The sequence below is a fragment of the Leucopleurus acutus genome (genome assembly GCF_964270905.1).
Source record: "Leucopleurus acutus genome assembly, chromosome: 5".
NCBI lineage: Eukaryota > Metazoa > Chordata > Mammalia > Artiodactyla > Delphinidae > Leucopleurus > Leucopleurus acutus.
Window position 1 is genome coordinate 81,926,414 of NC_139147.1, and position 23,892 is coordinate 81,950,305.

The following is a 23,892-nucleotide window of genomic DNA, read 5'->3' on the forward strand; positions in this document are numbered from 1 at the left end:
CTGGGTGCTCCAGACATCTTCCCCTGAGCATATATATCACTTAGGTTCATTCATGTCTGTGCTAAAGTCATGCATTGATAGGTGAATAACAAAACTACTGAATCTTATACATGAATGGGATCAAGGTTAAGGATCCTAGCTCTCCTATTCCAGACATTCTAAAAGAAGACAACTTACTGGGTGACCCTAGAGCCACAGATAAGAAAAGAGAAAATGTTAGAGCTTTGCTTAGCGTTCAGGGGGCAGTGGTGGGACAGGTTGGATACAGGCCAGGGTGGGCGCTGCATCATTCCTCTGCCTCTGAAGGGGCAGCCTATGTGAGCATCCCCATATTTAAATGTGAAATTAGCAAGTGAGATGATCATGAAGCTGGCAACTAAATGGTAAAGAAGCCAAGGTTGTGAACCATTCTGAATATGGATAGTGGAGTTTACATAAGTGGTATCTTAGTGAAGGGTCTGATCTTTCCCTGGATAGAGTTAGGAAAAACTATTAATCTAATATGTTTTAAACATATTCATCCAGCAAATATTTATTGAGTACTTACTATGTACCAGGCACTGAGCTCACAGCACTAAATAGGACAGTCTCTGTCTATAAGGAAACTGTGGTCTAAAAAGGGGAGAGGCAGCTACACAGGCCATTCAGATACCATGTGATGCCTGCTGTTGTAAGGAAACGTGGGCATGTTAGGAGAACACCTTGAGCTGAGGCCTTTGGGGTGAGAGAAGGCTTCCTCGAAGAGGGGACACCTAAGCTCAGGTGAAACCCACATGACGAGTAGGATGTAGCCAGGTGAGGAGGGAGAGAAGCACATTTCTTGCAAGGTAGACAGTGTGTGGGGGGCGTCCAGAGGAGAGAGAGGAGGACGACCAGGCAGAGTGGAGGTAAAGGGTTAGCAGGAGAGATGCTGGTGAGGTGGCCTGGGTCCCCAGGAAAAGCCTTGCTTGCTGTGTTAAGATGTGTAGACACTCTCAAGGCAGCAGAGAACCTTTGAAGGGAAGCCACAGTCAGGCTGAGGTCTGGAGAGCTCACCCCTGCAACACGGTGAGGAAGAGGCCCACGGGGCCTGGGCGGAGCTGATTGATTAGGAGACCCTGGTGCCACCCAGGCAAGAGATGGAGGTTGACCCAGGCAAGCTGGACCTCTCAGGTCTCCTCCCCTCAACTTTTTCTCCATTTTTATTCCCAGCAACAAGCCAATCTGATCCCGGGGTTGAACCTCAGCGCACTTGGCATCTTTTCAACAGGACTGTCCATGCTGCCTCCGCCAGCAGGGCCCCGAGGAGCTCCCCCCGGTCCCCCCTACCACCCTTTCACTGTAAGTAGCTCAGCTCTCAGGGGTTTGCTCATACGCTCCTCCAGGCAGCAGCATTTCTCTGCCATGTTGAATCAGAGCCAGAGCCTTCATTTGGAGGCTGTGCTCATAAGGGATTGTAGAATGAATTCAACAGTTCTTAGGACTTCTTCCTAATGGACACATTAATGTTACTAAACCATCTTCTAAGTATGTGCTCTTAAACATATAGTATATGTCATATCTGGGAAAGAAAGAGACTACTAGCAAATTCATTAGCTAGAAGCCTACTCTTTGTAAAAAAAGGATTTGTTAGCTCAAATCAGAACCTTCATGAGTGTTGTTCACCTACTAAAATATTAGGGTACCTGGATGACTCATGTATAAAATTCCCACCTGTGTCTATGACTCAAATTCATTATATTCTATTAATAGGCAGTTTTAAAAAGAAAATAACACAGTGTCTAGATTTCTAAACACTTAGCACAATGCCTGGCATTTAGTAGATTCTCAGTAAGTATTTATTGTTTGAATCATAATTAATAGTGGCAGAAGAAATGTGAACTTTCTGCGTTTTCTGCTTGTTCGCATTCTCAAGCATCATCAGGATCAACAGATTACCAAATTAGGGCTCAGGGTACTTGACAGCTTTTTTTTTTTTTTTTTTTTCATTCCTAATTCTTCTCCACACAACTACTTATTTTTTAAGCAAACTAATTTTCTCCCAATGTTTATTTATACTGTTTAAATGGGAAGAATCAGGTTGGAGAACATTAGCTTAACCACTTCTTTCTTTTGAGAGGTGGTCTCTGGTGTGTAGCAGGCATTGCAGTGTCGGAATTCCTAGTAACTCTTTGGATCTCTGTAGAGAGGTAGGATGAACCCACTGTGCTGTTTTGTCAACAAAATACAGACATGAACTTGCACCCACATCCTTAGTCACAAAAACATACACATTCTGTCATCTTGTTTATATACAGCTCTTCTGAGTCATTTTTAAATCTCCATACCGTAGAGTTATATACATTTTCCCTTAAACTAAAGGATAGGGTCCAATATTGAGCTGTGTGTGTGTGTGTTAGAGGGAGCTGGGAATATGGCAGGAGGGAAATGGCAGCTGTTATAGTCATGTAGCTGCTCTAAGGAGGGAGAACAGCTATGAGAGGTGCATGTCCCCGTATCTTTGCTGAGATTTGAGAATGACCGAGCCCAGAACAATGAACTGGCATTTAGATACATTTCATTTCTTGGGAGAAAGACTGTGCATACTGCTCCACAGAAGATAACTTCAGAAGCCTCTCAACCTAAGTAACGTAAATGGTGGGAGAAAAAAGATATAATACAATAGACCACTTCTAAAATTGATAATCTAAAAGAGAGGTCAGCAAACGACAGCCTGAGGCAGCCCACCACTTATTTTTGTAAATAAATACATCTGTGAATGTTTGTTTACGTCTGTCTGTTTGCTTTCCTGCTGTGATGGCAGAGTTGAGTAGATGCAGTAGAGACCCTGAGGTATGCAAAGCCTAAAATATGTATTTGGCTCTTTACAGAAAATTTTGCAGACCCTTGAACTAAAACAAAAAGAGAACTTTGCATATGATAGCAGAATATTTTCTAAACTTGAAAATAGGTTTTGCCATTTTGAAAGCTTCCTTCACATCTGAGATTTTTTACTAAAATAGTAGAATAATGATTCTACTAAAATAGTTTCTGTTCTTTATAAAATAGATTTTAAATAAAATTTCTTCTTTAAGCTAAAAGCTATGTAGTTCTGATCTTGAGCCCATAGGTCAAGATTAGATTCTAACCTAAAGCACACAGTTGCCCCAAATCTGCAACAATACAGTTCCTGCAGACCTCTCTCTCTGACAGCTGCAGAACTCAGGGCAGGCATGGAGGTGGCCATCGCCACCCACCTGTGCAGAATCTAGAACCTGTACTGCGGGATTGAGGGCTTCCCTAGTGGGCCCAGGCCTCCTGAGAAGGACGGGGTAGGATGCAGTGGTGGGGATACTTCAAATACTTATAAAATATTATTGCTTGCTTGTCACAAAGGCATTCAGATTTCAAGGAACTAGGTTATTTCCTGGTTGCTTTTGTGCATCACAAAACTCTAGCACTTTTGCTCTTAGCATCCAAAGGTCAGGAAGTCTGTGCACCTCTTTGCAGCTGGCTCACACATGCACAAATTGGTCTCTCAACTCTGGAAGCTTTTAATATATGTGTGTATGTATGAAAATTACCATTATCATTTTCTGGTTATAAAAGTAATATGTGCAAAGTATTTAAGAAGCAAATAATACAAGTGCAGGTTTTTTCTTAATCTAGAAATAATCAGTGTTTCTATGTATATGTGTGGGTATATATACAATTTATATATACATGTATAATGTATTAAATATATAGGTGATGTGTGTGTGTGTGTGTGTGTGTGTGTGTGTGTGTGTGTGTATTCCAAATTTTCACTGTACAGTGGAAATCCTTGTATATATATCTTGGTTCTTTTATCCAGCTATTTTCTCAATAAATTCCTGGAAACAGAATTGCGGAGCCAAAGAATGTATAAATTTTATATATAACTATAAAGAATATAAATATTGATAAATGATAAATTTTGATACATAAAGAATATACTACTTTTCCTTCCTATCTGGTATGTGACAGAGAGGTGTTTTTTTCCTCCTATACTCACTACCAATGTAATTATTCCTTGCAATCTGATACTTTAAAGGGTGCTATTATGAGATTTAACACTGGGGCTTATTGGCCATTTTTTTCCCTCTCTAATGAACTGTCTTTTTGTATCCCATGCCCATCAGTCTATTAAGAGGCAGTATAGATTCTGGAGTCAGGCTGCCTGTATTTGAATCTCTGCACTATATCACTTGTTATTTTTAACAAACTTGGGCAAGTGACTTAACCTCTTTGTGTCTCCATGTCCCTGTCTATAAGATGGGGGTAATAATAGTACACCTATCACGGGGTTGTTAAATAAGTAAAAACCTGCACACAGTAATTGCTGTGTAAATCTTAGCTGCTATTGTCATTTACCGCCATCTTTTTCTTAATGATTTGTAACCGCTAATTACATATTAAAGCTGTTAACCATTTGTCATGTTGTAAATATCTTCCACCAGCTTGTCATTTCTTTTTGCTTTATTTGTGGTGTCTTGTGCCATAGTAAATTCTTTTTTTGGCTTCTTTAATTTTTTTACCTTTTTTTTTTTCTTCTTTTTAAAATTAATTTTTATTAGAGTATAGTTGCTTTACAATGTTATGTGAGTTTCTGCTATGCAGCAAAGTGAATCAGTTATACATATACATATATCCACTCCTTTTTAGATTTCCTTTCTGTTTAGGTCACCACAGAGCATTGAGTAGAGTTCCCTGTGCTATACACTAGGTTCTCATTAGTTATCTATTTTATGCATAGTAGTGTTTATATGTCAGTCCCAATCTCCCTCTTCCTCCCACTTCCCCTTCCCCCCTTGGTAACCATAAGTTTGTTCTCTACATCTGTGACTCTATTTCTGCTTCACAAATAAGTTCACCTGTACCATTTTTTTATATTCCACATATAAGCGATAATTTGATTTTCTCTTTCTGACTTCCTTCACTCTGTATGACAATCTCTAGGTCCATCCACATCTCTGCAAATTGTGCCATAGTAATTTAAAATAGATATTTTTTTGAACAATCGAACTATGCTGTGTGAAGTAAATAGTAAACGTTTCCCTTCAGTCTTCCTTCTCTTACCCAAATTTCACCCAGCAACCACTCCCCAGAAGTATAGCACTATTATGTTTTAAAATATGTTTTATGAGCGTGTATAATCCTATAATCATATTATTCCGAACAAATGGAATCATGCCACACACAATGAGTTACTGTGTTTTTTATTTGTTTGTTTCCATTTTTTACTTACTGTGGGCATTCTTTCCATATTTAGAACTAATTCTCTTTGATGGCTACATAGTATTCCATTGTATGAAATTTACTATAATTTTTCTACTGAGCATACTGTTTTTCTACATTTGGGTTATCTCTAGGCTTTGTCTCCTACAAATAGTTTCAAAATGAATATCCTTATACATAAATGTGTGAATATATCTAAAAGTAAATTCTAAGACTGCAATTATTGCATCAAAGGGGAATGTATTTTAAATTTTCACATTTCCCTTCAGCAGAATTTATGCAGAAATTTTAAGAATTAAGATAGTTAAATCAATGATGTTTTCCTTTATGGACTTCTGGCCTTTGTTGTTATGCTAAGAAAAAGCCTTCTGCCATCTAAGACTATAAAATATTCTCCCAAGTTTTCTTACAGTAATTTTGAGTTGTTGCTTCTGGGGGATCATAGTTTATTATTCACAGGGAATTATCTTAACTTGTACTTTGAGATAGGGATCTAACGTTATTTTTTTTCCAAATAGATAGCCAGTTTTCCAAAAGTCACTTACTGAGAAATGCACCATTTCATCACTCAATTTGAAATGGCAGCTTTGTTGTTCGCTTAATTCCCACTGAGTCATATTCCTGGGCTCTATTCTGTTCCATTCATCTTTTTGTCTACACTGCAGTTACTATAGTTTTATAGCGTCTTTGACAGTTTCAACAATCTTTTTTTTCCTCAAAGGTTGAATTGGAAAGATGGTCAACTTATACTATACTTGGGAAAATTAATATGTAGGAATTTTCTGTTCCTTGAAGATTTGATACAATCCATCCATAAAAATTCTGGGCCTAGTACCTTTTGTTTGGAGAAAGATTGATCATTTATAACCTTTTCAATTTCTTATATTTTCCTATGAAAGTATTCATCTCTCTTTTCATACTTAGCGACACAAAGCTGTGCAGAGCAAACTGTTGCCTTTTAAAGCTGCGAACTTGTGAATATCTCTCTCTTTTAATTCCTAACATCATATATTTCCGTTCTCTTCTTTTTCTTAATCAAATTTACTAGGGATTTTTCTTTTAATTTTTAAGTAGTTAAGGGTTTCTTTTTTGTTATCCTATAATTGTTTCCTGTACATTTTGTACTCAGAGAATGTTATTGGAACATCTCTGACTTTTGTGGTCTTGCTCATGCATGATCAAATTTTGGAAATCATGGGCACTTGGAAAGATGTACCTTCTCTGATGGACTCAAAGTTGTGTATATGGATGTAAAATCAAGCTTTTAATTGGTGTCTTGTATCCTCTATTTTATTATTTTTATCTCTATGACTTACTACATTTTGAGAGCAGTTTACTGTTCTCCCACTATGATTATGATTTTTCAAATTCTTTATTTCTAACAGATTTTTGTTTAATGTATTTTTATTATATTACTCTATAAATAACCTGGAATTTTAGTACAAATTATTAAATTTTCTAAGTCAATACACAGTCTCATATTTCACAGTTATTTAGAATTAACTAAACTTTTCTTACTGGTTTCTTTGCTCACTACAGATGGTTTCTTGTATTCCATATCCTCTTATTTTTTATTTGTTTTCGTTTCTTTGTTTTTCTGGAGTAGTTCCTCAAACAACTTTTTTTTCAGGAATAATTATGTAAGTAGTATAATTTCTAAGCTTTTCTATACCTGAAAATGCCTCCCCCCCCCCCCACTTCACATGTGAATGAAAGTTCAACTAGGTATCTAAAAATTCTAGGGTCTTAGTTCCTTTAGAACTCTGAAAACATTGTTGCTACCAGTCTGATTTCTCTTTCTTTAGTAGGTAACATTTTTTTTTTCTTTTGTCTAAGTTTTTTGCCTTTTGTAGTATTTTACTGACACCCTTGGAAATCAGAAATCTGACTCTGAGCCCTTTAATCTGAACATTCAAGTTTTTCATTGGTCAGGAAAACCTTCTGCGTCTGTAATTAATTTTAGCATTGCCTCTCTTCCCTCCACTCCATTTCCTCCTGGAGTTTCCACTTTATGGAGAGAGAGTAGATCTTCCCACTCTACTCGTCATGTCTGAGTCCTTCCTCTTGTTTTGTGTGAGTTAAACTTCTTGTGCACTGATTGGCTTTTCAAGAGTGTCCATGCTGCTATTTGTGTGACTTCTATTGAGTTTTTACTCCACAAGTCATGTTTTTAATTTCTAAGATCGATCTAGTTCTCTGATTGGCTTCCCTCATAGCAGTCTACTCACACATTAAAGCACTGCCCTCTTGAATCTCACTGAGAAATAAAGCAAACTTTTTAGAAAAGCTCTCCCTCTTTCCTGAATTAATTCACTGAGGTCATTTTCTTGCCTTGCTCAGCTTTGCTCCCCTCTTTCATGCTGCTGATTCACTGTATATGTCCAATGAGTTTTAATTGTCCATTCATGTACTTAAACTCAGCAGAGGGCATATTAGAATCCTTAGGGGAGCCTTATCATAACTACACCATGGGCCCCACCTGAACTAATAAATTTGGAATGTTCCAGAGGAGGGCAGTGTTGGGTTAAGATCTTGGGACGCAGAGTCAGACACAGAGATCTGTGCCCAAACCTTGGCTCCACCTCTTGCTAGCTTACCAATTCCTGGTCCCCCTCAGCTTCTGAGGTGGTCCTCTGAGAGCTCACAGGGGTGATAGGCAGGGGCTGGAAGGAGGCACTGGACAAGCTGGGATAGAATGGTGCACCTTCTGAATCTTGAATAGCTCTGCCCATGACTCTGACCAAGTCCACTCCCTTCCTCCCATGTCCGTATCCCTGGTTCCCAGGGAGAGCACCTGCCGTCTTTATAATAGAACTCTGTCATCACACTACAGCTAGTTATATTTTTGAACCTAATTTGTATGCCTGACCCTTGCCCTCTTTACTACCCCTTCAACACCCCTCTCTCTTTCTGCTCCCTGATTTCTTCATGATTCAGAATATCACCTAAATGATACATCAAATGGTCATACACAACAGCTAGGAACTGAGGACCCTGCAGTTCTTCCAGAAAAAGCAGGGCCAACTTAAAATTGAATTCCATTCTAAATGTTCATGAGTATGTTTGATATATACGCCTCTACTACCCCCAGCGTAGTCAAGCACAGAGGAAACGCAGACACTAGTTGCCCTCAAACGGAATTTGAAATGAACCAGTGGATAATAGTGACCCCCTGCACCCTTGCTGCCTCTCTTTTTGGGGGAGCATACCTGGCAGGGGCACCTTCACCATAACCTCTTCTCCCCCCCCATACCCCAAATCATAATTCTTTTGAAACACTCAAAAGTAAAGTAGCTTCTCCCTCATAAAATAGCTGGGGACCCTCAAACTGAGACCGTAAAAGCCCAGCTGCCATTTTAGGGTTGTGGTTCCATCCCGCCCACCCCACTCTGGGGCCCCAGTTTGTCAGCTGGCTACACCCTGCTTTCCCATTAAAGAGAACATTTATTTAAGTCATAACAGGTTACTTTTTGGTCATTATGACTAAGCTTCTCTTCCAGTTGAGGTTGTGGACTCCATGTAAGCATGGGGGTGGGGGGAATGGAAAGTGTGCTCTGATAAGTGATAAATAAGTACGCATTTAACACTCAGTTCAAGCCATACAGTGCCTGATGATGGATTCTCCATTCCTGTGACCTCATTGAATGCCACGTAACGTCCTTCAGGGGCATCCATTGTACTTTGGGTCAAATCCACGTCCAAATCAAGGCCCACAGAGCCCTCCCTGCGTGATCTCACACTACCTGCCTCCCCATGCCATCAGGCTGTTCTCTCAGTTGCTTTCACCATACTGGCCTCTTTTCTGTTTTCCAAACAGACCAACCCCTTTCCTAGCTCTGCACCTCTCAGAACCCTGCTTAGAACGTCTCTTCCCTCGTGCCTTGCATGGGGCTCCATCTCCTCCGTGGGTCCCAACTCAGAGGTCACCTCCTCCAAGAGGCTTCCCAGACCCTCCAGCTGAAGTTGCCATCCCACTCATCTCGGCAGCTACCCATCCTCAAAGCCTCCTGTTCATTTCTTTCACATGCTTGTCTGCCTCTCCAGTAGAACCTAAGTTCTGTGGTGGCAGTGACCTTTTCTGTCTCAATAGCTGTGTCCCCAGCACCTAGAGCAGTGCTTTGCTCAAATATCTTTTGGATGAATGAGTAAACAATTGAATGAACTCCCACAACAGTATTGTAAGCTCTGGATATTATTTTAATCCACTTGTGGATGAGGTTCAGAAAAGCGGAATAAATTATTCCAAGTTGTATAGAACTAGTGATTCAGACTCAAGTCTTCTGGGTCTTCTGACTCCAAAAACCAACTTATATACACAAAGGCTAATGACAGCCTCAGCTAGAAACAAGTTCCTGATTGCCGAGTTTTGGGGTTCTTTCTCCACAACAGTTTTCCAGCTGTAACTCATGAATAAAAAGAGGACTGGGGAATTACTTCTTTTTATCCTTTTATAGTTTATCGCCTCCCCTCACCCAAGTGGTAGATCTAAATTTGATATAGTGTTTATATTGGGAGTATTTGAACCCTGAATGGAGCTACCCTTGTGGTTTGTCTATTTTGAGGCCAAATCACAATTCAAAAGAATTATTTCTGCCGAGAGCTGAAGGAAAAGCTCTCCAGGTGAGAGGAGGGCAGAAGCATCCTTTCCCCAAGGTAGAGCTTTGTCTGAGCAGAAAAGCTGCAGGAATTCTCCCTGACCCGCCGTGGCCCAGGAAAGGGACCTGCACTGAGAAGAGTCTGGAGCTGATGCTCTTCAAGAAAGAGGCAGGCCCAAGTGAGCCAAACGTCTTCACTCAGCTTCCTTTCGAAAGTGGACGTCTGCCAGAAGAACGCTGATCTCATAGCCCCCTCTCGTGGTCTTGAGGTGTCACTGCAGCCTCTTTCCAAGTCGTGAGAGCAGAGGCTTGCATTACAGGATCGTTCCCTTCCTTTGGCAAAGCTCTGTCCCCTGCAGGTGCTGTGGACACTCAGAGCACGCTTGGAGGAAGTTCCCCACCGTGTTCACATCTCTTTTCCCCTGAAGTCCACTATCCAAACTCAAAAAGAGGAATAGTTTCATTTTTGTCCCTAATGAGTCCGAAGGCAAAGTTGTGCTCTGGAACTCAGAATCCAACTGGACATTCAGGAGACAGAGGATACCAGGAGATTTGTTCAAGGACCCTCAAATGAAAGCTAGGTCCCCTAACTCCAAGCCTCCAACTGGTGTCTGACCACTGCTAGATGGCCCCTCAGGGATTGGTTCCATGGTGCCCAGAACTGTCCACCTCCCTTCCTGTAATAGGCATGTCAGCATTTACTTGGCCTTATGTGTAAAGCACAGTGAACTAGACATTGCTGACTCTACTTAATGACCTGCCCATAAAATATATAAATGCAGATGTATTCCTGTCTTGCAGGACTATTGTGAGGATTAAGAGAGCTTATGGGGAATTCCCTGGTGGTCCAGTGGTTAGGACTCCACGCTTTCACTGTAGGGGGCATGGGTTCGATCCCTGGTCGGGGAACTAAGGATCCCACATGCTGCGTGGCACAGCCAAAAATAAATTTTTTTTTTTAAAAAGAGTTTATGGATAAAGTATCTACCACAATGCCTAGGACACAGTAGGTATTCAGTAAAAAGCAGCTACTTTAAAAATTAACGCTACTTTCCTAATAGCTCTGTTTTCTTCTACCACATCTGCCTCCCTGTCCCCTGCTTCCCCCTCCCCCTCCACAATACGTATTTATTCATTCATTTTCTCTCCTCAGTTTCGTTTTCAATTTCTCTATTCTCAGTCTCTCCATTCCTTCTGAGATTCTCTGGGCGCTCACTGACCTGACTTCCCAGGAACACTTTGCTTGTTTAGAGTAACTCTTGGATTTGTCCTGGCACTCTCTGTTTCTTTAATCTGTGGTTCATAATTCCTCAGACAGCAGAAACCACTGGCGCTTCCTCTCTGCCTGAGGGCAGGTTAAAAAGTGCGTGAGCATGTGCCCTCCTCTGGTGGGTTCCTGGGAAGCCTAGACCATGACTCAGCTTGGAAATGATGAATATCCAGCCCAGCCAGTGCTCCGTGAGGGAAGGAAGCAGAGATCCGAGCTGCAGAGGCACAGGTGTGCCTTTAGGACAGCGCGGCCCGGTGGTGGTGCCAGGAGCCTGTGTTGTGTGTGGGAATCTTGCCTCCCTGGGTTTGGTGAGCGGCCCCATGGGCCCTGCTGACTGACGGTTTCTCTCCTGCTGCAGACCCACTCCGGATACTTCTCCAGCTTGTACCCCCCTCACCAGTTCGGCCCGTTCCCGCATCATCACTCAGTAAGTGCCCACAGTTCAGCCCCATCTGCCACTCGTCCCTCTCCTGTGGCCGGTGCCGCTCAGTCCTTGGCAGACTGACCAGTGCATGCTCACGGTGTGCGTGCCGGGTCCCCTGGTTCCAGGCTGTCCTGGGAGTGACACATTGCAGGGCATCAGCACACCAGACCGCCCGGCACTCAAGGGCACTGAGCGGCCCTTCAGCATCCTGCTGGTGCTCACAGATCCCACAGGTGGCCGGAAACTGGTGCAGAGGAGCAATCAACAGGTCAGATTAGGAGGTGGTGTTGGGCTAAAGAACAGAGCCTCCGAAGTTCTTTAATAAAGTCTAGCAAGTGGGCCGTGTCATGCCCACAGACCCCTACAGACAAGAACAGCAAGGGCCCCTGGCGGGCTTGCCTGTGTCTCTGGGCCGTCCCCTCACAGCCTGTTCAGGGCAGGTTTAATTACACTCTCGTTTTGAACCCAGTCCCCCTCCAGTGAAAATGCCGCTCCTGCCCACTAGGTGGGAGGGCAGCTCTCCATTCCTGCTAACAAAGTGCCTCAGGCCAGGTGTGCTTAATAGCTGCTGATTCCTTGGATGAAGACGCAGGAGAAATACACATCACATTTGAACTTGACCGAAGGCCCGTGGACAGACAGCTTGCTGTGTCCAGCAAATTCAGAGCTGCCCAGGAGGAGTTTGCACTCTAGTGGTTGTGTAGTTGGTGTGGATCCTGTTCAAGTTCATCCCTCCAGCTTCCCCCCTGCAGCACCCTAGGCCCCAGAAGAAGCCCATGCAGCATCCGGCCATTGCTCCGTTACTGCTGAGTGCCTGAAGGAGCAGCCCCAGTAGGAATGATGTCGTCTGTCTTGTCTTGTCCTGTCCTTCCAGTATCCAGAGCAGGAGATTGTGAATCTCTTCATCCCAACCCAGGCTGTGGGTGCTATCATCGGGAAGAAAGGGGCGCACATTAAACAGCTGGCCAGATTCGCCGGGGCCTCCATCAAGGTAAAGCCGCTCTTGACAGCTGCCCCTGTCCCACCCTCTTCCACCCCCATCGCCACCCCATGTCCCTTGTTCCTTCTGTCCATCCCGGGCAATTCTTACAGCATCCATAAAATCCTCCAGGACCTGGAAAGCCTGCCTTCCGGACTATTCCCATGTGCACTCATCTTTACCTCTCTCACTCCTTTTTTGTTCCACTAACAAATGAATTAGGAAAAAATACTAGTAATACGTAAGCCAACCTGGTCCTCTTTGGGCTACCATAGTCCTCAAGATAAAGCAAAGGCTGAGGATTCTCCCAAGTGAAGGGAGTGAGCCTAAGGAGAGCGACAATTTATATTCAGCAGTTGTCAGTGCTTTGATGCTTTAGTTAGTCTCCATTTCAGAAACCTTTGAACTTTGAAACAAAGAGCTTGAATGGAAAACTCTTTGAAAGGCAGTGATGAAGCCAGCCGGTGACATAACCTGAGCCGCGGCCTCCTGGTTGGTTGAGGAGAGAGGTCAGGAAGGAGGGCCCCTGATTCACGCACTGGCCGAGTGCAGACACAGCTGCAGTTACATTCCCACCGCCTGTCTCCTGGAGCACAATGGGAAGAGTCGGCAGAGAAGCTGAAAGGGGAGGATTATTCGACCCTGGTCCTGCTCCAAGCCCAGCTATCAGCGCTGACTCACGGGCAGAATGCTGAGCACGTCCCAAGCCTCGTGAAACGCTGTCGGAAACAAGAGTTCCCGTTGTTACGTAAAATAATTTGCTGCCATGGGACAACCCGGAATTCCGAACCAGAAGTCTCATGACTTGGAGAGAAAGAATGCTTACACTTTCTCCCTAAGAAGAGCTGGAATTTCTCCCACAGCAAGTGTGCTGGAGAAAAAACAAAAACAAAACATTCTGAGTAGTGCAGAACAAGGATTGCAGTGATACCATGAAAGAATTTTATGTAGGTAAATCATTTCCCCTCTCGGTGCTCGTTTATCTCACCTGCAAAGCCCGCAGATTGGAGGAGAGCCCGAGGTGGGGGCAGACGGTGGTGGAGCACCCGGGGCCTTTGCACCCGGCAGGCTTGTTGCAGGTGAGACCCCAGCCCAGGTACTGACTGGCTGTGCTGGGCCCGCCCTCTGTGTGGGACAGGTAAGGTATGGACGACCACTGGGCTGCCTGCACCCTGAGGGCCATTCTCGGTGTCCGGTCCTGTGGTCTGAGGTGCGATGCAGCGCGAGGGACAGAATGAGACAGTTTCAACTAGAAGGGACTTGAGGGATCATTTCATCAAATCCTCTCTTTTTCCCCTGAGAAAAGGGAGACTGAGAGAGGGAACGGGAGATGGCCAAGGCACGCAGGTGGCAGGACTGGCTCTTAGATAGCAGTTCTGCCGACTTGTAGGCTACAGGGCACTTCCCAGGACTAATCGCAGCAATAACTCTCCACTTACCATTGCCCATAAGGAACTAGGGCCCAGTGTTTCATTGACATGTCAGTGGCCGCAAAGCTAAAGAATGTGAGAGCTGAGGTTGGACCGGGCTATCCTATTTTTGGTCCAATGTTTTTTCAACCTGAGTGCTATACCAGAGTCATTCCAGCAAGACTTTGGGAAAGTAGAGAAGGATCAACCCCTTGGGCTTCCCCCACAGCATCCCCGTAGTCCCTCTCTGTCCCAGCAGAGTTGAGTGGTGGCATGACTTCTGTGATGGGCAAAGACAGCCGGGGACAGAATGGGCTCTGGCTCTCTCCAGAGTAGTAGAGAAAAAGAGAGGAAGCCAGGGAAACCAAAGATTGGCAAGAGACATATCCTACTTTTTAAAATCAATCTGGTTTTTGCTAGATTTCCTTTATCTTGACGGTTCTCTGACAGCATTTGTCTCTAAGGGTGATGATCTCACTAATTCCAGAGAACCATCCCCAATCCTGCTCTACCAGTCTTCAGGGGCCCCAACTAGAGGCACATTTGATGCTGCTGGGCGGGGGGAGAGCTTTACACTAACACGTGGGAGCAGAGTGCTGGAAGGGGGTGGGCTGAGTTGGGATCGGGCGGTGCACGCAAGAGATGTTTCAGTTACAGGCGGGAGCTGAGCCCCTGTCGCCTGCCTTTCCTGCACATCATCTGGCCGACAGCCTTCAGAATGCCACACACAATTCCTGATCCTTGTTTCAGCCCTGCTCACCCGTGATCTTGGTGGTCACCTCATCTTTCTGCATCCCATTTGCTTCAGTCATAAAGTGGAGTCCTCTCAGGGAGTTTGCCTGGGGAGTGCCATTCCAGAACTGCAGGAGCACACGTGCGGCTCTCAAGAGTTCTGGGCTGGGCTGTGAATACCAGGTAGTGGAGAGATGGGGGGCTTTCTTTCAGGATCGGAACAAGGCAACTGTGAGAACTGATTGGGTCAACGTGAATTATGAATGAGCCTTTCAGCCCTTCTTGATTTGGGTGGATAAGAGCTGGGAACCACTGTGTCCATGCTCCTGTCACTCTCATTTATTCTTGGAAATAAGGAGCAGATTTAATGCCACCTGTGGATGTAGAAGTAGAGATGAGGGTTCCCACCAGGGATCTTAAGGGCCAGTCTGTACGCAGCCTGCTGGAGGCTCTCAGTCCCCGGGACACGTCTGTTTGTTGGCTGAAGCTGCTGCCCTGCAGTTGAAGGCTGGCAGGTGGTCAGCCCACAGCAAAGGGAAGACCCCCCCCCAGGAAGCTCAGTGGTCGGTGACCAGTGTCTCACGTTCATCCTCGTGCCACTAAGTAGTCAGGGCCAGATCTTCTTTGAAGGTCTCATAGACAAGGTCAGCGCAGACCTTGGGTCTGTCTTCATGGTAAAGCTGGGACAGCGACACAGGACCCTGAGGCCTGCAGGTGCAGCCTGGCTTAGGACACGTACTGGGAGAAAACTAAAACCCCTTGGAGGTGGAGGTCTTCTTGCGGGAGCCAAGACTGAGACACAGTGGTTCAGAGATGATAACTTCAGACACGCCCCGTCAGTGGTGAATCATGTTCACGCTGAACAGCTCAGTCTCGGGGATGGGGTCTCTGGATGGTGTGTAGGACTTCATGAGGTGCGTTTGTGTACTAACCTCACTCCTGGCTCATCCCTAAGTGCCTGGTGTACTTTTAGATCATTTAAAAGTAACTTTATGGGAATTCCCTGGTGGTCCAGTGGTTAGGACTCCACGCTTCCGTTACAGGGGGCACAAGTTCCCTGATTAGGGAACTAAGATCCCACAAGCCACGTGGCATGGCCAAAAAAATAAATTTAACTTTAATTATGCTACATTGTATTTATTTTTAAAGCTACCTTAAAAGGTTTTTGAAATAAGGCAGGGTATGTGGGGAAAAAATATGTAAAGAGGATCTAACAAATAATGTTCGGTTGTTCCATCTTGAGTTCTGTTACAAAAGACGTCAGAGTCACAGCTCTCTAGCTCTCACTAGGAGGTTTTGAGCTTGCCAGATTCAACTGCCATGTTTCATCTGTGGGGAGAGGAGGGGTTTGTAGAGCGCGCACTGGAACCAGGGTGTTCTCGTGCTTGCTCTGGTGCCATCGGTTGATTTCGTGTGCTACAGAGGAGCTGGTCCCAGTCACACCTGTCACTAACAGCCCTTTCTGCAGGCTGACTCCAACTTAACTCCTCTGTGGACCAGCCCTTCCTCGCTTCTGGGCCCTCGGTGGGCTAGTGGAGCTCCTTGGTGAAAGGAGGCTGGTCACACTGCTGGTGGGGGCAGGGACAGGCAGTAAGTACTAACTTGTTTCCAACTATTCCTGGGTGGCCAGAGACCCAAATTTGATACTGGGCACTACGGTCATAATCTCCTAAGACCCAGAGTGGAAGCAGCAGGGTCAGACAAAGCACCAGGTACAAAGGTGTGAGTCTTATAATCTTTTGCTAGTGGGTGTGCCATCCTCTTAGACAAGGAGGAGGAGCTCGGGGAACAGAGCCAAGCAGTAGCATTTCCCTCTTGCTTTGTGAACTGCAGATTGCCCCAGCAGAAGGCCCAGACGTCAGTGAAAGGATGGTCATCATCACCGGCCCACCTGAAGCCCAGTTCAAGGTCAGTGCCAAGAACCCCCTCAGCCCTGTAGCCCTGGATACAGGGCAGCCTGTTAGGGAAGGCTGAGGGCCTTTAGCAGGTGCAGCTGCCCCAGAGCCAGGTTCAGGCTCTTCTTTGGAGGCCCAACCTCCATTTCCCTTCCTTCTATAGTCCCACCCACCCTGTCTTCCCCCACTCCAGGCTGCTCCCTCTGTGTGGAGCCCTCCTTTCCCTTCTTTCCCCTGGAAAAGTGGACTCTCTGTCAATGCCCAGTTAAGATGGCATCTCTGATCCCATTGGTCGTGGTTTTGAAGATGGGGCATAAACATGGGTGTGAGGGGAAATAGCACAGTTTGTTGGAAGTGTTGGGGGTGGGGGGCGGTGCACTGTTTTAATTTTTATTTTATATTGGAGTATAGTTCACTTACAATGTTGTGTCAGTTTTAGGTGTACAGCAAAGTGATTCAGTTATACATATACATATATCCATTCTTTTTCAGATTCTTTTCCCATATAGGTTAGTACACAATATTGAGTACAGTTCCTTGTGCTATACAGTAGGTCCTTGTTGACTGTTTTATATATAGTAATGTGTATATGTTAATCCCAAACTCCTAATTTATCCCTCTCCCCCCCCCCCCGGTTTCCCCTTTGGTAACCGTAAGTTTGTTTTCAAAGTCTGTGTCTGTTTTGTAAATAAGTTCATTTGTATCATTTAGATTCCACATATAAGTGATACCATGATATTCATCTTTCTCTGACTGACTTCCGTTAGTATGATAATCTCTAGGTCCATCCATGTTGCTGTAGTGGTATTATTTCATTCTTTTATATGGATGAGTAATATTCAATTGTGTGTGTGTGTGTGTATATTTATCTTTTGGTTGGAGCATTTAATCCATTTACATTTAAGGTAATTATCAATATGTATGTTCTTATTGCCATTTTGCTAATTGTTTTGTATTTGTTTTTGTAGGTCTTTTTTCTTCCCTTCCTCTTTTTTTTCTTATGATTTGATGACTATCTTAATGTTGTGTTTGGAATTGCTCGCTCTTTTGTGTGTGTGTGCTGTTGTAGATTTTTGGTTTGTGGTTACCACAAGGTTTTGATATAGCAGTCTGTGTGTGTGTGTGTATGATTGTTTAAAGTTGCTGGTCTCTTCATTTCAAATGCATTTCCAATATCCTGCATTTGTACTCTCCTCAGGATTGCTGGTTTTGATATCACATTTGTGTGTGGATGACTTCCTACCTTTACTGTATGTTTGCCTTTTACCGGTGAGCTTTTCCATTCGTAATTTTCCTGTTTCTAGTTGTGGGCTTTCCTTTTCCACCTAGAGAAGTTCCTTTAGCATTTGTTGTAGAGCTGGTTTGGTGGTGCTGAATTCTCTTAGCTTGTGCTTGTCTGTAAAGCTTTTGCTTTCTCTGTTGAATCTGAACAAGAGCCTTGGTGGGTAGAGTATTCTTGGTTGTAGTTTTTTCCCCTTTTATCACTTTAAATATATGGTGCCACTCTCTTCTGGCCTGCAGAGTTTCTGCTGAAAAATCAGCTGATAACCTTCTGGGGATTCCCTTGTATGTTATTTGTTGCTTTTCTCTTGTTGCTTTTAATATTTTCCCTTTGTCTTTAATTTTTGTCAGTTTGATTAATATGTCTCAGCATGTTCCTCCTTGGGTTTATCCTGTATGGGATTCTCTGTGCTTCCTGGACTTCAGTGAGTGTTTCCTTTCCCATGTTAGGGAAGTTTTTGGCTATTATCTTTTCAAATATTTTCTAGGGCCATTTCTTTCTTCTCCTTCTGGAACCCCTGTAATGCAAATGTTGGAGCATTTAATGTTGCCCCAGAGGTCTCTTAAATTGTCCTCATTTCTTTTCTTTTTTCTTTATTCTGTTCTGTGGCAGTGATTTCAACCAGTCTGTCTCCCAGCTCACTTATTTATTCTTCTGCCTCATCTGTTCTGCCTTTGATTCCTTCTAGTGTATTTTTCATTTCAGTTATTGTATCGTTCATCTGTTTGTTCTTTAAATCTTCTAGCTCTATGTTAAATATTTCTTGTATCTTCTTGGTCTGTGCCTCCATTCTTTTTCCAAGATCTTGGATTATCTTTACTATCATTATTCTGAATTCTTTTTTCAGGGGGATTGTCTATCTCTATTTCACTTAGTTGTTCTTCTGAGATTTTATCTTGTTCCTTTGTCTGGAACATATTTCTCTGCTGTCTCATTTTGTCTGACTTTCTGTGTTTGTGGTCTCCGTTCTGCAGGCTGCCAGATTGTAGTTCTTGCTTCTGGTGTCTGCCTTAACCCCTGGCTGAGGTTAGTCCAGGGGCTTGTGCAGGCTTCCTGGTGGGACGGACTTGTGCCTGCCCGTGGGAGGGTGGAGCTGGGTCTTGTCCCTCTGGTGGGCACGTGTCAAGGGGTGTGTCTAGAGGTGGCTGTGGGCTCAGGATGACTTTAGGCAGCTGTCAATGGGTGGGTCTGTATTCCCACCTTGTTGGTTGTTTGGCCTGAGGCGTGCAAGCACTGGAGCCTACAGGCTGTTGGGTGGGGCCAGGTCTCAGTACCAAGATGGCGACCTCAGGGAGGAGGCATACTCACTCTGAGAAGTATTCCGTGGGGCCTCCGCCACCAGTGTCCTTGCCACTGCAGTGGGCCACAGCCAACCCCTGCCTCCCCAGGAGCCCCTCCAAGACCCACAGGTAGGTCTGGCCCAGGCTCCTGTGGAGTCACTGCTTTGTCCTGGGTCCCAGTTCACATGAAACCTTGTGTGCACCCTCCAAGAATGGAGTCTCTGTTTCCTCTAGTCTTGCAGAGCTCTTGCACTCAAGCCCCACTGGCCTTCAAAGCCAAATGCTCTGGAGGCTCCTCCTCCAGATGCCAGACCCCCAGGCTGAGGAGCCTGGCATGGGGCTTAGAACTCTCACTCCTGTGGGAGAACCTCTACAATATAATTAGCTTCCAGTTTGTGGGTCACCCACCTGGTGGGTATGGGATTTGATTATATCGTGAAAGCACCCCTCCTACCATCTCATTGTGGCTTCTTCTTTGTCTTTGGATGTAGAATATCTTTTTTGATAGGTTCCAGTTTTTTGTCAATGGTTGTTCAGCAGTTAGTTGTGATTTTGGTGTTTTCGTGAGAGGTGGTGAGCTCAAGTCCTTCTATTCCACCATCTTGTCTCCCTTCCCCTGCATTGTTTTGTTATTGCCTTTTCACCCCTAGGAAAATTGTAACTTGAGTTTTCTAAAAGTCAGAAACATTTATTTGTAAAAATATAATTTGTATTAAAAATATTTAAAATGTGAGAAAAAAATTAACACGTGTAAATGTTCAAGAACAATAATCCTTCAACTCATGAATGGATAAACAAAATGTGGTATATCCACATAATAGGATATCATTCGGCCATGGAAAGAGTGAGATTCTGATGCATGCTATATCATGGATGAACCTAGAAAACATTACACCAAGTGAAAGAAGGCAGACACAATACACCACATAATATATATTCCGTTTATGTGAAACATCCAGAAAAAGCAAATCCAGAGACAGAAGGGTAGTTTAGTGGTTGCCAGGGACTAGCGGAAGGGAGGAATTGGGACTATCTGCTAACAGGTATGGGTTTTTATTTGGGGGAATGGGATGAAAATGTTCTGGATAGCAGTGGTGGTTGCACAACCTAGTGAATATACTAAAAACCACTGGAGTGTACACTTTAAAGTGCTGAATTTTAAGTTATGTAAGCTATATCTCAGTTTTTTTACAAGTTCTTTTAGGGACTTCCCCGGCGGTCCAGTTGTTAAGACTCTGCACTTCCACTGCAGGGGGCACGGGTTTGATCCCTGGTTGGGGAACTAAGATCCCACATGACATGCGGTGCAGCCAATAAATAAATAAATAATTTTTTTTTTAAGTTCTTTTAAAAAGAACAAAAAGCTTTTGGCTACACTGGCTCTGGAGTTAAACATCAAAGAGCAAATCCCATCAACACCACCCTTGCCTCCATCCTTTAATAACCGGAGGCCTGAACGTATCGTGGTGGGAGGAAGTTAAGAATTCCCTGAACAAATTCATTCAACCAAACATTTATAGTTGCTCAGGATACAGAAATAAGACATGTAGTTCCACCCTGACCCGATACACAGAAAGCTTCCTGTGCGATCCATGTGCAAACCTGAAGACACGGGAGTGTCTGTGCATGTCTGCAAGGTACACTCCTTGGGTGTGGCAGGCATGCACCCACTGGGTCTGAGCGAGCTGAGCAGACCCCGGGGAGCATGGGGCTGGGGCTGTACCGTTGCCTGGACTCACTGGTTCCTGTAGCAGTGCTGCTAAAGCAGGTTGACGTGTCTTGCTCTCTCAGGCCCAGGGGCGGATCTTTGGGAAACTGAAAGAAGAAAACTTCTTTAACCCCAAAGAGGAGGTGAAGCTGGAAGCCCACATCCGAGTGCCCTCCTCTACAGCTGGCCGTGTGATCGGCAAGGGTGGCAAAACCGTAAGTGTGCTCTGAGCTGGCTTTGTCTCCTGGCCTGACTTCCCTCAGACCCCCACTGACTCTTCAAGGACAAAAATGTAATTAGCATCATCCAGAGCTGAGGGCCCCAAATCCACAGTGCTGAGCCAGACACCGAAACACCAGGGTCCTGGGTCCAGGAACACTGCATCTAGGCTATGTGCTGGGAAATGAAGACAGGGAGGCTGCCTCCTGCCCCTGTAAACCCACACACATAGCAGCAGGAAGACGATAGGGAGGAGAGTCCCGCCCAGAGTATACAGACATACCTTGCAGATATTCTGGGTTCCAGTTCCCGACCACTGCAGTGAAGCAAGTCACAAGAATTTTTTTGGTTTCTCCCTTCACAGGTGAATGAACTGCAGAACTTAACCAGTGCAGAAGTCATTGTGCCTCGTGACCAAACGCCAGATGAAAATGAGGAAGTGATTGTCCGAATTATCGGGCATTTCTTTGCCAGCCAGGTACCTGTGCTGTGAGGGTCCAGTCTCTCCTGCTAATCTCTTTGCAAGTCTCTAAGTTCTTGGTGACCTGTCCGGTGGCCCCAGGCCGTGCACACACACCCCCACCCTGACCCCCATGCACAGATGGAACAGGACAGGGGCGACTGTTCCTTGGCTCACCACTGCTCTCCCAGGTCTGCTGGAGGAGCCTGAGGAAGGGTATAGAGCTTTGGAGTCAAGCCAGCACAGTTCAAGCCTCTGAAATGCTGAACTGCGGGCTCTCCTGTTCCCTCGTCCTCCCGCTCAGGCCTCAGTCACAGCCTTCCCCTGCTGGGAGCCATATACCAGGCAAGGGCCACCCTTGGGCCCTGAGGACCGGCCTAGGTGCCAGAATTCCACTATTATGGGTTAAACGCTCATGTCAGGAGACCCTTGTTTCTCTTTCGTCTCCTCTGCTTCACTGTGACAACCCCCATTAGGACTCAGGGCCCCACACAGCTGCTTCTCTTCCAGTCAGAAGGGCTAGTGACTAAGAATCACGTGACCTGGTTCTTTTTGATGCTTTTTTGTTGTTGGGGGAGGGGTTGGGTGTGGGGATAGAGCAGTCCAGTCCCTGTCCCAAAGGAGCAGAGGCAGTCTAAGCCAACACTGCAGGTTTGTCTGAGCGTCAGCCTGCTCTCTCAGTGCCGTGCCTTTGCCAGGACCTGCCACGCTGCTGTGCCCTGCACCCCACCAGCACCCTCTGAGACCATGCCTGGGGCTCTCCCATCCCAGCTCCTCCAGTGTTCCGGGCGTGGGTCTCAATGGCTGGGCTCCTGTAGGCGTTCAGTCTGCAGGGTTCTCCCTGCAGTGGGAGCAGCAGGGTGGGTGAGGGGACAGGTTTGGGTTCATGTGTTTTCTCCACTTGTTCAGGGTAGAGTGTCTGGCCCGTTTCTCACTTTCTCCCCATCCCATTGACTGTCCATCTTCCCTTGCCATACACCACTGTCTCTGCAGTAACTCTAGGAAAGCAGGGAGGAGGCGAAGCGTTGGACGTTGGAGCATGTGTTAGCTGGGAGGGAGGATGCCATCTGACCTCTGCAGGTTCCCTAGTCACTAATGCCCTGGTTCTGCTTCCTGGGGTCCCACCCTCTTACCCTCCACCCAGCAGCCTCGGCAGGGTGGGGGGTGGGGAACTCTGCCACTTTACTTCCAGGCAGAAAAGGCCTGGAGTCAGGGCCTCAGTAGGTAGATGACACTTTTCTGAGTTTACCGCCTCCTTCCCCCAAGTCCCAGCCCTGCTTCCCCACACCCCACTGCTTGTCCTCAGAACTGGGTTCCTTTTCTCCCCTGTCCCCCTCCTCTCCCTTGCTGCAGACTGCACAGCGCAAGATCAGGGAAATTGTACAACAGGTGAAGCAGCAGGAGCAGAAATATCCTCAGGGAGTTGCCTCACAACGCAGCAAGTGAGGCTCCCACAGGCACCAGCAAACAACGGATGAATGTAGCCCTTCCAACACCTGACAGAATGAGACCAAACACAGCCAGCCAGATCGGGAGCAAACCAAAGACCATCCTGAGGAATGAGAAGTCTGCGGAGGCGCCAGGGGCTCTGCAGAGGCCCTGAGAATCCGGGGGGCCAGGGAGGAGGCGGGAGGGCAGCCGTGCCAGGGCCCGGCCTCCCAGCTCCCCCAGGGCCTCTGCAGGCTTCCCAGCCATCCACTTCACCATCCACTCGGGTCTCTCCTAACCCCACCACGCTATCCCTTCTAGTTGAACTAACATAGGTGAATGCGTTCAAATCAAAGCAAAATTCACACCCTTTTCTTTTTGCGGAAAATTGTCTCTGTACATGTATGTACATATTAGAAGGGAAAGATGTTAAGATATGTGGCCTGTGGGTTACACAGGGTGCCTGCGGCGTTAATATATTTTAGAAATAATATATCAGATAACTCAACTAACTCCAATTTTTAATCAGTTATTCTTTTTTCTTTTTAAAGAGAAAGCAGGCTTTTCTAGACTTTAAAGAATAAAGTCGTGCTTTGGGAGTTCTAACGGTTTAGTAAGGAGCTTCAAGGCCACCCACACAAAATTCACCCGGAGGGAAATCTCGTCGAAAGGACACTCACAGCAGTTCTGGATCACCTGTGTATGTCAACAGAAGGGATACCGTCTCTCTGAAGAGGAAACTCTGTCTCTCTTCATCCCTGTCTAGCTCACACATCCATTTCTCTTTGCTTCACAGGTTTTAAACTGGTTTTTGCATACTGCTATATAATTCTCTGTCTCTCTCTGTTTATCTCTCCCCTACCCCCTCTCTCCCTCCCCATCCTCTCCATCCCCATTCTTGTTAATTCCCTCATCCCTCTGTCTCAATTCCCGTATCTACGCACCCCCCAGGCAAAGCAGTGCTCTGAGTATCACATCACACAAAGGAACAAAAGCG

At 45.4% G+C, this 23,892-nt stretch overlaps 1 protein-coding gene across 1 annotated transcript in view; it reads left to right on the plus strand.

The window, feature by feature from the left end:
- Positions 1-23,242, plus strand: part of IGF2BP2 (insulin like growth factor 2 mRNA binding protein 2) — a gene marked incomplete at its 5' end in the record, with an annotated part of 162,391 nt that extends 139,149 nt beyond the window's left edge. The window contains 7 exons of the mRNA XM_082840524.1: positions 1,192-1,320; positions 11,438-11,506; positions 12,378-12,494; positions 16,457-16,531; positions 20,872-21,003; positions 21,372-21,485; positions 22,821-23,242. Of these exons, the coding sequence (XP_082696650.1) occupies positions 1,192-1,320; positions 11,438-11,506; positions 12,378-12,494; positions 16,457-16,531; positions 20,872-21,003; positions 21,372-21,485; positions 22,821-22,913 (729 nt within the window). The 3' untranslated portion in view covers positions 22,914-23,242. The remainder of the gene's footprint in view (positions 1-1,191; positions 1,321-11,437; positions 11,507-12,377; positions 12,495-16,456; positions 16,532-20,871; positions 21,004-21,371; positions 21,486-22,820) is intronic.
- Between the last annotated feature and the right edge of the window lie 650 nt (positions 23,243-23,892).